This window comes from Rutidosis leptorrhynchoides, chromosome 4 (assembly GCF_046630445.1).
Source record: "Rutidosis leptorrhynchoides isolate AG116_Rl617_1_P2 chromosome 4, CSIRO_AGI_Rlap_v1, whole genome shotgun sequence".
NCBI lineage: Eukaryota > Viridiplantae > Streptophyta > Magnoliopsida > Asterales > Asteraceae > Rutidosis > Rutidosis leptorrhynchoides.
Window position 1 is genome coordinate 588050249 of NC_092336.1, and position 13684 is coordinate 588063932.

The 13684-nt window shown below is 32.6% G+C and overlaps 1 protein-coding gene across 1 annotated transcript; it reads left to right on the forward strand.

Moving 5' to 3' along the window:
- The first annotated feature begins 3750 nt into the window (after positions 1 to 3750).
- On the forward strand, positions 3751 to 9162 carry LOC139845574 (beta-glucuronosyltransferase GlcAT14B-like). The gene is made up of 5 exons (XM_071835834.1): positions 3751 to 3889; positions 4485 to 5213; positions 5305 to 5380; positions 5462 to 5577; positions 8548 to 9162. Exons 2-5 carry the CDS (start codon positions 4598 to 4600, stop codon positions 9045 to 9047), a joined length of 1308 nt encoding a protein of 435 aa, XP_071691935.1. The 5' UTR covers positions 3751 to 3889; positions 4485 to 4597; the 3' UTR covers positions 9048 to 9162.
- The last annotated feature ends 4522 nt before the right edge of the window (positions 9163 to 13684 follow it).

A 13684-nucleotide genomic window follows, 5' to 3' on the forward strand; every position in this document is an offset into this window, starting at 1 on the left:
TTGATGCAACTTTGGTTCATCAAACTTCATACAACTCTTAAGTGAGTTGTGCTTCATGTCTTAGACTTGCACATGGGTTATGATGGTCAAGACTTGGTTAAGATGATGTAGATACATCAATGAGTTGTACACTTAAAGCTATATGCATCAAGGATGAGAACCATGATGAACATCAAGCACCAAGACCACCGGAACCCTTTTAAACTCACTGTTCTGTCCAAAAGCTACTGGTCTGGTGATTCTGTAACAGACCAGTAGACCTGGGCTGTTCTAACCTTGATTTTTAGATAGATATTTTCGAGTAGATAACTTTTCATATAGGACTCATCTTAATCCGAGTTACGGTTTAGGATTTATGGCCCTCCGATCGTTACTATGTCCTTTAACGTTGTGCAGAAATTTCTGACCTACTCGCACTTAGACCGTCGCCACGGTCAAACCAAGACGAGTTTGCTTCTGTAAATTTTAACACACTTAAGGGACTCATAGACGGAGCCATGGCCACTGGTCTCACCTTAATTCAGTAAGGGTAGAGGCCGTGGTGACTGACTGAAGTCAGACTTTGTTGAAAACTACTTTCATAAACGAAACTTACTTTACGCCTTTTGTTTAATGATGAATGATGATGACCCTTAAGACCTTAAATACATACTTTTAAACCTATTAAGACGATTTACTAACTTAGTACTATTTGACTTAGGTTGAGGACTTCGGACCATTTACTTGCACACCTTTCCCGACTACTACTTTTCGACTACATTATCATTGTGAGTTATAGCATTCCCTTTTTACTTTAACTTATTTTGGGAACTGAGAATACATGCGGATTTTATGTTTTACATACTAGGCACGAGTACTTAAACTTATATATGTGTGGGTTATACAACGGCATAAACATTCCCTTTAGCTCGGTAACGTTTAATCATCGGTTTTTGAACCGTGAACGCGAATCTTAGATATGGATCCATAGGGTTTGACATCCCCACTCGGGCTAGTAGCACTAGCATTTAACGAGTGTTTAATACTTCGTAGACATACGCACTTGCCAAGTGTACTTTCAGGGGGTATAAACGTTAAGTTAGTTACCAAGTGCCCACGGTTAACATATACTTTATCATACTGTTTTGAAACGCTCGTTGTAGCACTGAAATCTCGTGGCCTACCTTGCTTACTGTTATACTTAAACTATAGCTCACCAACCTTTGTGTTGATGTTTTTAAGCATGTTTTTCTCAGGTGCTTGAGGTTTGCTTCCGCTGTCTTACTTGTTGTGCTGTAGACACCCGCTGCTTAGAGTTGTCCACGCATGAACTACTTTACTTTGCATTCAAACATTCGTACTTTTGAACTATGACTTGTAACGACTATTGTGGTCACATACACTTATTATTTGCTTCTACTTAGTGAAGCATGCTTTTGGATTGTAAAACATTCGATGTTGGTTTAGACATCACTTTATTAATGAATGCAAACTCTTTTTGAAAACGCATATAGTACTTAACCTTGTAATGATCCTGTTGTTGATGATTCGTACACGATGGTTTTGTACGGGGCATCACACCGTTGAAGCTAGATCCATTTTTCTCTTTTCCAGTAGGTTTATCCAAGGAACTTAAGGTAGTAATGATGTTCATAACATCATTCGATTCATATATGAAAAGCTATCATATTCGAAGTGGTAAACTTGTAATCACTAGAACATAGTTTAGTTAATTCTAAACTTGTTCGCAAATAAAGTTAATCCTTCTAACTACACTTTTAAAATCAACTATACACATGTTCTATATCTATATGATATGCTAACTTAATGATTTAAAACCCGGAAACACGATAAACACCATAAAATCGGATTTACGCCGTCGTAGTTACAACCGGGGGCTGTTTTGGTTTGGATAATTAAAAACTATGAAAAACTTTGATTTAAAAGCTATACTTCTGGAAAAATGATTTTTCTTATGAACATGAAACCATATCCAAAAATCATGGTTAAACTCAAAGTGAAAGCATGTTTTTCAAAACAGTCATCAAGATGTCGTTCTTTCGACGGAAATGACTACCTCTTTCAAAAATGACTTGTAACTTGTATTTCCAACTATTAACCTATACCTTTTCTGTTTAGTTTCATAAAGTCAAGTTCAATACGAAACCGTGGCCGCTTAAATCACTCAAAACGGATTAGAAACGAAGAAATGGCGAGCAAAACAAAATTGGTAAAAACTACTCATTTTATCTACGTGAAAATTGGTAACAAATCTATTCCAACCATAACTTAATCAACTTGTATTGTATATTATGTAATCTTGAGATACCATAGACACGTATACAATGTTTCGACCTATCATGTCGACACATCTATATATATTTCGGAACAACCATAGACACTCTATATGTGAATGTTGGAGTTAGCTATACAGGGTTGAGGTTGATTCCAAAATATATATAGTTTGAATTGTGATCAATACTGAGATATGTATACACTGGGTCGTGAATTGATTCAAGATATATATATTAAATTATTCATATACGATCAATTGTGGACTTCTAACATCGGACCGCTAACTGGACAACTAAAAATCATCAACACGTAATAAAGAAAATATTGTGAATATATTTTGATCATATTTTGATATATGTATATATTGTTATAGGTTCGTGAATCAACCCGTGGCCAAGTCAAATTCTCGACGAAGTGATTTTTGGTGAAAGTGAGTTATAGTCCCACTTTTAAAATCTAATATTTTTGGGATGAGAATACATGCAGGTTTTATAAATGATTTACAAAATAGACACAAGTACGTGAAACTACATTCTATGGTTGAATTATCGAAATCGAATATGCCCCTTTTATAAAGTCTGGTAATCTAAGAATTATGGAACAGACACCCTAATTGACGCGAATCCTAAAGATAGATCTATTGGGCCTAACAAACCCCATCCAAAGTACCGGATGCTTTAGTACTTCGAAACTTATATCATATCCGAAGGGTGTCCCGGAATGATGGGGATATTCTTAAATATGCATCTTGTTAATGTCGGTTACCAGGTGTTCACCATATGAATGATTTTTATCTCTATGTATGGGATGTGTATTGAAATATGAAATCTTGTGGTCTATTGTTACGATTTGATATATATAGATTAAACCTATAACTCACCAACATTTTTTGTTGACGTTTTAAGCATGTTTATTCTCAGGTGATTATTAAGAGCTTCCGCTGTCGCATACTTAAATAAGGACAAGATTTGGAGTCCATGCTTGTATGATATTGTGTAAAAACTGCATTCAAGAAACTTATTTCGTTGTAACATATTTGTATTGTAACCATTATGTAATAGTCGTGTGTAAACAGGATATTTTAGATTATCATTATTTGATAATCTACGTAAAGCTTTTTAAACCTTTATTGATGAAATAAAGGTTATGGTTTGTTTTAAAATGAATGCAGTCTTTGAAAAACGTCTCATATAGATGTCAAAACCTCGCAACGAAATCAATTAATATGTAACGTTTTTAATCAATAAGAAAGGGACATTTCACGTTCACTGAAAAAAATACTCCATATGATTTAACACTCTTTTAAAAAATTTCATCTCTTGATCTTCTCACGTCACTAAAAAATACATCAATTGCATTTGACGTTACAATCACTATTAAAAATAGTCTTTATACCAATCAAGAATATTGAAAACAGTATTTGATCTTGGGAAAAATTCCTCCTAAAAAAAACATTACTCCTAAAAAAAACATTCAAATTATAAAATTCACACTGCTTTTTGTTCATTCTTCTCTCTCACACACAAAACCCATAAACATAAAACATCGTATCGCTGTTCTTCTTCACTGTTATTGTTTCGCTTAATCTTGTCTCCACTGTCAGACTAAAATCCAGGCAAGGGCTTCTTCTTTTTTCTTTTTTTATTCCCTCAGAAAGACTTGTGAATTTTGGATTTAGTCTAATGGGTCACTACTAATTTGCTTAATTTTTTTATTTTTAATTACGGAAAGTAGTTTTTCTATTAAGGGTTATGATTTAAATGTAACTGCTACATCTTAATACGCGTTAATTTGATTTTAGTGAAGAAAAATAGTACTCTGTATCTTTTATGATTATAAATGAGTGGTGCATGACCAAAGGGCTTACAGTCGTTGCCGATTTTAAAAAAATTGAGTGGTGCAGATTAAAAATGTAATATTTGATAATAGTTTCATTAGGTTTTTGTACTAATAATTTGATAATTTAAGGAACAACTATGGTTATATGTTTTAAGATTTGGGTTTTTGTTTAAGAACTATGAATTGAGCAAAAGAAATTGATTTACATATTATTTGTTTGTTTACTTGATCATACGTTTGTTGTTATCTGCTTGCTTGTAGCTGAAATATTTGTTGTTTATATCGATTAAAGTGCATATTATGTATCAATGAAATATAAACAAATGTTCAGAAGATGATCTTATTGTTCTTCTTGATGTTCTGTTCAACAGTTTAAGGCTCAACCGGCACAAACTGGTATCTCAATTGAATCTAGTTTGTATTTGAACATTTTGATTGACTAAGTTGATTCATGGGGTTACAAATTATTGAAGAAAATTAATATATGATGAGACTACACGAGTCGAAAACAATGACGAAATTAAAAGAACTGAAATCTCTTTACTTCGAAAAACGTTGGGCGTTTCCATTAGCTATAGCTTCGATTGTGACTCTTTTCCTTTTCGCAACATTTTTGAATTTGGGTTCGGTATCTTCATTATACAAAATCAATTCATTAGTATTCAAGTCTCGAATTAGTCCCGATACAAGCGCCACTAATTTTGCTGAAGAAAAGGTTGAAGTTCCTCCACCTCCACCTCCACCTCGTCCAATGATTCCTCGTTTTGCTTATTTGGTTTCGGGATCAAAAGGGGATTTAAATAAGTTATGGAGGACACTTAGAGCATTATATCATCCATGGAACTATTATGTTCTTCATCTTGATCTTGAGTCACCACCCGAAGAAAGAATGGAGCTTGCTTCACGAGTTGAGAATGATTCAGTTTTTGCTACGGTTGGGAACGTTTATGTGATCCCGAAAGCTAATATGGTTACATATAAAGGGCCCACAATGGTAGCAAATACACTTCACGCGTGTGCCATTCTTCTCAAGAAATATAAAGATTGGGATTGGTTTATAAACCTAAGTGCCTCGGATTATCCTCTTGTGACCCAAGACGGTTCGTTGTTTACTTCCAAAAGCAAAATATTGTTCTTTTCCAATATCATGTTATTTTGATTGATTTTTTATTTTTTATAATTGGATTGCAGATCTTCTTTTTTCATTTCGGGATTTGAAGAGGGATCTGAACTTCATCGAGCATACAAGCCGTTTAGGGTGGAAAGAGTAAGAATTTCAAGACTTGCACTACATAGAACAATTTTATTTTATATTGCAGTGTACATATTTGACTGTTTCTGTACGCAGGACCAAAAGGGCAATGCCGTTAATGGTTGACCCTGGGCTATACCAGAACACAAAGTCAGAGATCTTTTGGGTAGGACCAAAACGGGCTCTCCCAACTTCGTTCAAGTTGTTTACAGGTAACACAAATATGTTGTATTCATTATGAACTAGTTTTAAGCTGCGGCTTTGGCATTGCATTTTGAAAGTTCCTACGCACTTCTACTGTTTGAAGTTGTTATAATCTGAGTGTTAGACAAATTCTGAATATTTAAGGTTTTTTAAGTAAATTATTCAACTCATTTGAATCAGTTATGTGGCAGCCACTCCTAAATAGACGTCATGACTCGTAAATAATTAGATAAACATAATTAATTTCAACCCAAACTTTAGAAATCTAGGTGTTTGTTTGTTTTTCAGTATGCATATCTTACTAGTTTAAAGACCCGTGAAATCACGGGTTTGTTGAAGAAAAATTGTTAAATGATATATTATAATTATCATATATTACCGTTGACAAATATTATTAAACCAACATGTAGATCTTATATAATAAGTTTGTAAGTGTAAAATAAGCGCATATCTGGAAAAAAAAATTTAACAAACATTGCCATTTAGTGTAAAAAATCGAGTATATTAATAGGCGGTATAATAAAAGTAATAACATCACTTATTTCATATTTGATTATGTAGGTCATTAAACATCTATCGAACAAAAACTTAACAGTAACCATGTTGCTAAAATATGAGAGCCTATTAAACTGAAAAATGTCACCGGACAATGCATTATAGTTTCAGACCAACATACTTACTCAACCATCAGATCACAATATTACATTTTTCAATTATATAAAAATGACGAAGACAATTCTTTACGCACAAAGGGCATCACGGCCTTAAAAACAATTTTCATACACATACATAAAAAAAAAAAATGATATCAAAGAACTTGCAGGGGAAGGATAGCCACGTGAGGAGTATAAGCAATCAAATTACCACATGTTAAATCAACGAAGGTAGATTAGAGTACTCATATCATATGCAACCTTTATTCATATGAGTTGCAAAAAGTTAGAAATGGTTATGAAGCTTGGGCAGACCAAGATATACTTATATTATTGTATCTCTTTCAAATGGATATCAAAATGCCGAACTTAATTTGATGTTTAAAATGATTCATTGAAATGACCAAGTATAGAATTTAACACAATAAAGTTCAAAAATGAGTCACGTATGCTACACTTAATTAAACGTAATTACGGGATCATAAACTGCTACACTTAATTAAACGTAATTACGGGATCATAAACACTAAAAACATACATTGAATCAAAAAAATTCAAGTTTAACTCGTTTAAGATTCAGAATATCTGAGAAATCTTTCACTAATGGCATTACTATAAAATCAATGAAGATTCACTAACTGTAACTAAAAAAATAATAATAATCTTCAAAATATTAAGCCAAAAAAACTCACCAATGATTTAAGTATAAAAATCGAGGTCCACAAAATGTAACGGAATTCATACTTCATTTCTTTCAGTCATCGATCACCTTCATGCACTTTCACATTAATTGTATAGTGTTATTAACCAATGACATTTGCAACTGATCTAAATAATTGAACATAACAAATTCTCAAATTATAATTATAATTATAAATATAAATTATGCTAAAGCTTATGGCATTGTGAACAGTATCGAGTCGACCCGATTCGGTTGACCCAGACCGACTCGCTTTTTTAGGGTTACTTTTTTCCTTTTACTTTTTCATTCATTCATTTTTAAACGTTTAGTTAACCGACCATTTGCAGTTTTTCCTTCCTTTATTTTTTTACGGTTTAACTGCCCGACCAATTAACCCTTTTATTTTAGACGTTCATTAACCGGACCTTAACCGACGAAAACTACCCTGCAGGTATTGATTCACCTCTCATAAGCTATAAAACCAAAAAAGATGAAATTTGAGAATTAAAATGCCAACGAAGAAACTAAAAATCATCAAAATCAAATCCCAAACTTAACACCTTCAAATCAAACTTAACAACCTTACATTGAGTATTGAAGTTTTAATTACTGGGCTTGTAGATGGTAGAAGTGGTCATCATGTTGTCAGACATCAGGACTATCAATCTGTCAAATAGAAATAGAAATAGAAATATAAATCAAAACGAAAACAAAGAAATTGATATGACCATAAATAGAATTTATAATTTTACATATTAAATAGAATTTGAACAAATAGAAATTATAATTCAAAATTAAGAATAAATTCATGTCAGTATGACATTTGATGACAGAGTGTTGTAGCCCCAAATCCATATAACTGTGATGTAAAAGAACTGTAGAATATAAAATTTGCTTATACATGAAAATTAGGGAGTAGAAAATACATACATTGACTATTAAAGAGAGATGACAAAAAAAAAAAAAAAATCTTGATGAAGAAGAGATTGGGTGATGGCATGAAGAATACGCGTGATACAGTTGGTAAGTTTCAAGAAGAAGTTTGCGAGTCTCAATAAAATACAAATAACAAATAAAGCCTGTAAGTCTCAAATAATCACTTTTCTTGGAAATATCCATTTTAAGCTTCCTTTTATTCATTTATTACTGATTATTGATTAATCAATTTCTTATTAAAAAATTAATATTGTTTATGACATCATCTACATGTACTAAAATTTTTTCTTTTTTCATTTCTATTTTCTTTTATGAATGGAAATTCTTATTTATGACATCACTTATTTACACATTTATAAGATAGTATAGATAGATATGTCTTATGTAAGTGCATCCGTTGACGTTTTTATTGTAAAGTGTTTTTTTTTTAGACACAAGATGAAATTATGTCTTATTTTGTTTGCGAACTCGCAGACTTAGAAATATGCTTCTTAGCACTGCATACATGATTCATTTGTTTTGCAAACATAAAAACAAAGAGTCTTCACACTATTCAACGTACAAACCTTTAGACCACGTCTTCTCTACATACATGGTCCATAGTTTTCAGACAAAAACATCTTCAAAAACAAACAACACCTTCAAATACCTTCAAATGTTGTATCTTAGGGTCATTTCCCTCAACAAATATTACTCCATTTTTGCAGGGTCAGCATGGATGATATTATCGCGTTCATTCGTCGAATATTGTATATGGGGTTGGGATAATCTTCCAAGAACTTTACTCATGTACTACACAAATTTCGTCTCGTCACCCGAAGGTTACTTCCAAACAGTTATTTGCAATTCCCCTGAATTTGTTCCAACTGTCGTTAATCACGATATGCACTTTATATCATGGGATACACCTCCAAAACAACATCCACATGTCCTTAACATAAACGACACAGTCAAAATGATAGCAAGTGGGGCTGCATTTGCGCGTAAGTTTAAGCAAAACACTCTTGTTTTGGATAGAATCGACCGTGAGTTACTACACCGTAAGAATGGGAGTTTCACTCCGGGTGGGTGGTGTAGAGGGTCGCCTTCGTGCACCAAGGTTGGTAAACTGACACGGGTTAAACCGGGCCCAGGTGCTAAAAGGCTTCGTGGACTTATAGGCAAGTTACTTCAACAGCCTAAGTTTAGTGAGAATCAATGTAAATAGATTCTAATGTAGAACGAAATTTAGTGTTGTTTAATATATATTAGGCGAATTATTTCGCATAACTTCATAATTACAAGTGAATTACATAACATATATGTTTGCATATGTTTTCTGAGATCATACTTCTCCATTCGTGTTATGTCTTTCTTTGATTTCCATTATCTATCTATGAATGAAATTTTCAGTTTGTGTATAGTTAATACTTACTTTATAGATAGATAAAGTCATAAAGATGAGTATGGTACATACTATAGAGCATTTTGGCTTGTGACAGCTAGTTTTACCTACTGTCCAGTTGAACAGTGATTATCTTTGTATGAAAATGCAATATTTTCTTTTTTTGTTGAATTTCTGTTACTTGTTACTACAAGGAGAAATCCTGAATATAAAGCAATCACGCTCTAGTTGTTGAGTGCGAAGTCGACTTAAACTGAAGCAAAGATCTCGCGGCTGCGACATTGGTGTTATGGTCGCGAGGTGTTGGGCGGAGAATTGGATTCCTGGAGTTGAGGACTTCGTGATCGCAAAGGAAGATATCGCGGTCGCGAAAAGTAGTATGGCCGACAGAAATTGGAAAGCGATTAGGATTCCCTGTTTGCTTCTAATTCGTTGTTGTTTAGCACACTATAAATACAACTTTTGTAACCTGCAACTAGGGTGCACGAAAATTATAGTTGAATTCTATGGTTTGCGCTCGTGGAATAAACCTTTCTCCGTATTTTGGAGTTGGAATATAGCCACGTAATATCCTTGTGTCGTTTATGCATTTATTTATCGTTTTATGCTTTAGCTACTTCGTTTATCGTTTGTGGGTTAGTGATTGGTATAAATCACTTATCTTGTTGGGTCCTACAATTCCTAACAAATGTTATCAAAGCCAGGTTATGAGATGGGGCACGATGGCGAATTGAAAGCAGGTAGATGAATGGTTGATGATTCGGTGTTTCATCGCGTTTATTAAACGACGGATCTATGGTTTTGTTTGCAACACGTATCGTGATCAAGGGATTTTGCTTAGGTTGCTCGTGATGAACTCAGCAAGTACGGTCTTTATACTCGATAGCTGATCAATCAAGATTGGTCTGATTCTAATTCAGTGATAACAAAACTTGGCCGTGTCCTTGGATCGGTTTCAAGGTTTCCTCCCGGGCAGGGATGGGGGCGAGGTTATTATCGCTTCATCGGCATAGTCGAAACGGGAGATGATCGCAACGGGTGGTTTAGTCCCCCCGGGCGATCCCAATCGTTGTCCAAAAAAAAATGAGCACGTAGAAAAATCTTCAAGTAATTTGGAGAATATCACCTTCACTTACATTTAAAGGATTAAACACACTTCTTGATATTGTTGACTTTATTTACAGAACTCGTGAGTTGTTAAATTTGTTCAGTTACACGCTCAAGCATATCACATGTGCCGATATACCTTGGACCAATCAAGACTTGACTTAGTCATTTCTTGAACCTGAAAAAGCCCTCACAATATGTTCCTATTTTCTATTTTGTGTTTGATCTCTATACGGATGATAAGAGCATTATTGTCAACACGCGGAACGATTACAAAATGCAGATTTATTGTTAGTTTTATGTTGAAATGATGTGGAAGTGAGCCTGATTGGATCAATCGTAACAAAAAACAGAAAAAAGAAAAACAAATATCACTCAACTTCAACCACGACTTATAATTTGAGCATTGAAACTCAAAGTGAACTCTCATTAGCAACATATATTAAAATGTACAAAGAAAGATTAAAAAACAATCACATGAAAACGAGTATATCTAAAAAAAAAATCTTATTATCCCTCTTAAAAAGCATGAACCGTAAAAATCTTATCATGTTTAACTCATTTTTACTCAACATATATAGTAGTTAACTCCAAGTTTTCGACGTTCTAAAAAAAACTCCAAGTTAAAGATAATTTCAACTTGCTACAATGCTACTCATACCAACATAAATTCTCCATGTCTTAATTAACGAACAATCGCTTAATTTTTTTTTTTTTTTTTTTTATTTTTTTTAAATATGTTTACTAGATGTTAATTTTACTTTTATATATAATACATATAAATTTGATTTGAATTTATATAAGTAATAAATAATTGTGAGTAATAAGTGAGATGAAGGAAAATTTGATGGTATTTATTAGTTACTGTATTATTTGTAACTCAACTATTATCGTTTTGGAATAAACATAAATAATAAGGCTGCGTTTGTTTACCTTTTAATTGAATGTTCAACGTTGAATGTTTTACTATTCAAAGTTCAAAACATTTTTTCCCGACTCCTGAATGGCAAATGGTGCTAAATCGTTCCGCATTCACTGTCTGAACATAGCTGAAATGTTTTCTTAACCATTAATCACCTAATATTCAAATAGTGTTCTCTTTAAGTTATATCAATAAACAACTATATCGTAGTTTTTATTAATGTTAAAGGTTAATAAGGTAATTTTACATCATTTACATTATTCGTTTAAAATTACAATCAAATAATGTATTGCCATTTAAAAACAACTTCATCTACAACGTCGGATCATTTAAATTATGAACTATTTAGCACTTAATTATTTAGTTTTAACAAACACACCCTAACGAATAATTTGAAGAATTTTTGTAAAGGAATAAATATTAATATTCTATAATGTATCACACATCTCAACATAACATATGGTAAACAAACATATGGTAAAAAAAAAAAAAAAAAAAAAAAAAAAAAAAAAAAAAAAAATATGGTAAACAAACACATCGATGCATTTAGTGCATAATAGAATGTTTTAACATTAAATATTTTAACATATATTATCAAACGGTTCAACACCATTTTGCAAACAAATTTAATGAATTTTCGGGTTAAACATTTAATTAAAAGGTAGCTAAATGTGCTTCTAGGTTTTGTTCCCTAGTTTTATTTATACTCCTTTAGTCCTTCCCTTACAATTAGATAGTTATGGTTTTTATTTTTGTCTGTTCCAAATTAATAGTCCACTTTCATAAATAGATAAACCTTTTCTTTATTAACGTAAGGCAAAAATGTAAGTAAAAAGTAAATGATAAAATTGAACGGTAGACATAAAAGTACATGTTTCAGTTATTTTTTCTTAAACTGTGTATTTTTTATCTTGTGAGTATTAAATTGGAACGGAGGGAGTAAGATAGGAAAATAGGAAGAGGAGTGATGAAAGGAATGATATTTTTCTCATTTGTAAGGAAAGATTAAAGAAAATTATACTAAAATTAGCAATTCTCTTTCTTTTATTTCATCCATGTCAAAACTCGAAACAGCATAAAAATATCTAGTTTCTTTTCAAAATAGAACTATGGAACATAGCATAGGAATTATTTTTTCAAGGATTATATTTGGTTGACATTAGGAATTCGGATCTGACCGGAGATGTGGGCAAAAGTACGGCTGGGCATACAAGCTTAATCGTTACCAAATCAACCGGGAAGAGTGTAACGGCAACCGATCCCCGTGAAGTTATATACTGTAGTTATGTATTCGAGAAAAGTACTGGTATAACGTAAAGCAGTTGATCCGGTTTTGGATCCTGTTTCTTACTATCGGGAGGTGTAGACTGGACCGCCGACCGGGTTTTGCACGGGCTGAGTTGACCGAGTTTTTTTTACCGTAACGTTTGCTTTCCGAGTAATTTTTGTCTATTTCTTTTTTGATCGCCCTTAATTCACGTGCGGATCTTTTAAGGAAATTATTCGTTTCTAATAAGGTCACTCCATATCGTAACTAAACTATTCATACTCTTAACATTTCACATCAGCGCCACATCAACACCCAAATCATATAATATAACTAACCTATGAAATCCTATAACTAAACACTGCCTATAATGGCTAAAACTTATTCCTCTTAACTGACACGTCATTAATTAATTTATTTTATATTTATTTTAACTAACACAAAAATAATTATTTTTTAAAAAAACAACGCTTATTTATAAAAATAAAGTGTTGCATCTAAAAAGACGAATTCTTGTACGATATGGATAAATGCTTGTACAATGTCTATCTAAAAAAGGTTGTAAACTATGCATTAAAGGTTTGTACATTTGGTGAAAGGGGTATTTTTTACAAAAAGTTAATAGCATGTGGGTGAGTTGGTCCTTTTTTCCAATAACCATCCGTTAAATCTATAGAGAAACACCTATAACTAATACCTATAATGAATCCGTGCCTATAGCATTATGCGAGTAACTAACGGGTAATGATGGGTGGCTACGGGTAATGCTCCCATACGGAGTGGTCTAATAAAAAGATGGAATTGAATGGATTAATAATATTTCTAGCTTCATGTATGTACGTATTTGTGTAAGTCGTATGTAACTGGTTATATTTATCTCTCTTAAATATTTTTGAAACGCGATATTCAGATAGACTTTAAAGAAAAAACAACTTAACCATCAAACAGATACTTTTATTTTTTTTATTGCCACAACTGCATGGCTTTCATGCTTGACAGTTGACACTCAAATGTAATGTTTATAATATAAATAAAATTTTTCCTTTAAAAAAAATATAATGCCACATGCTCATATTTGAAGTTGCGAAACTCATTAAGTTGCTAATTAAGTTACTCATAGTGCTTTGGAAGCGTGCTTTAGCATCCTTTAAATACTATGCAATC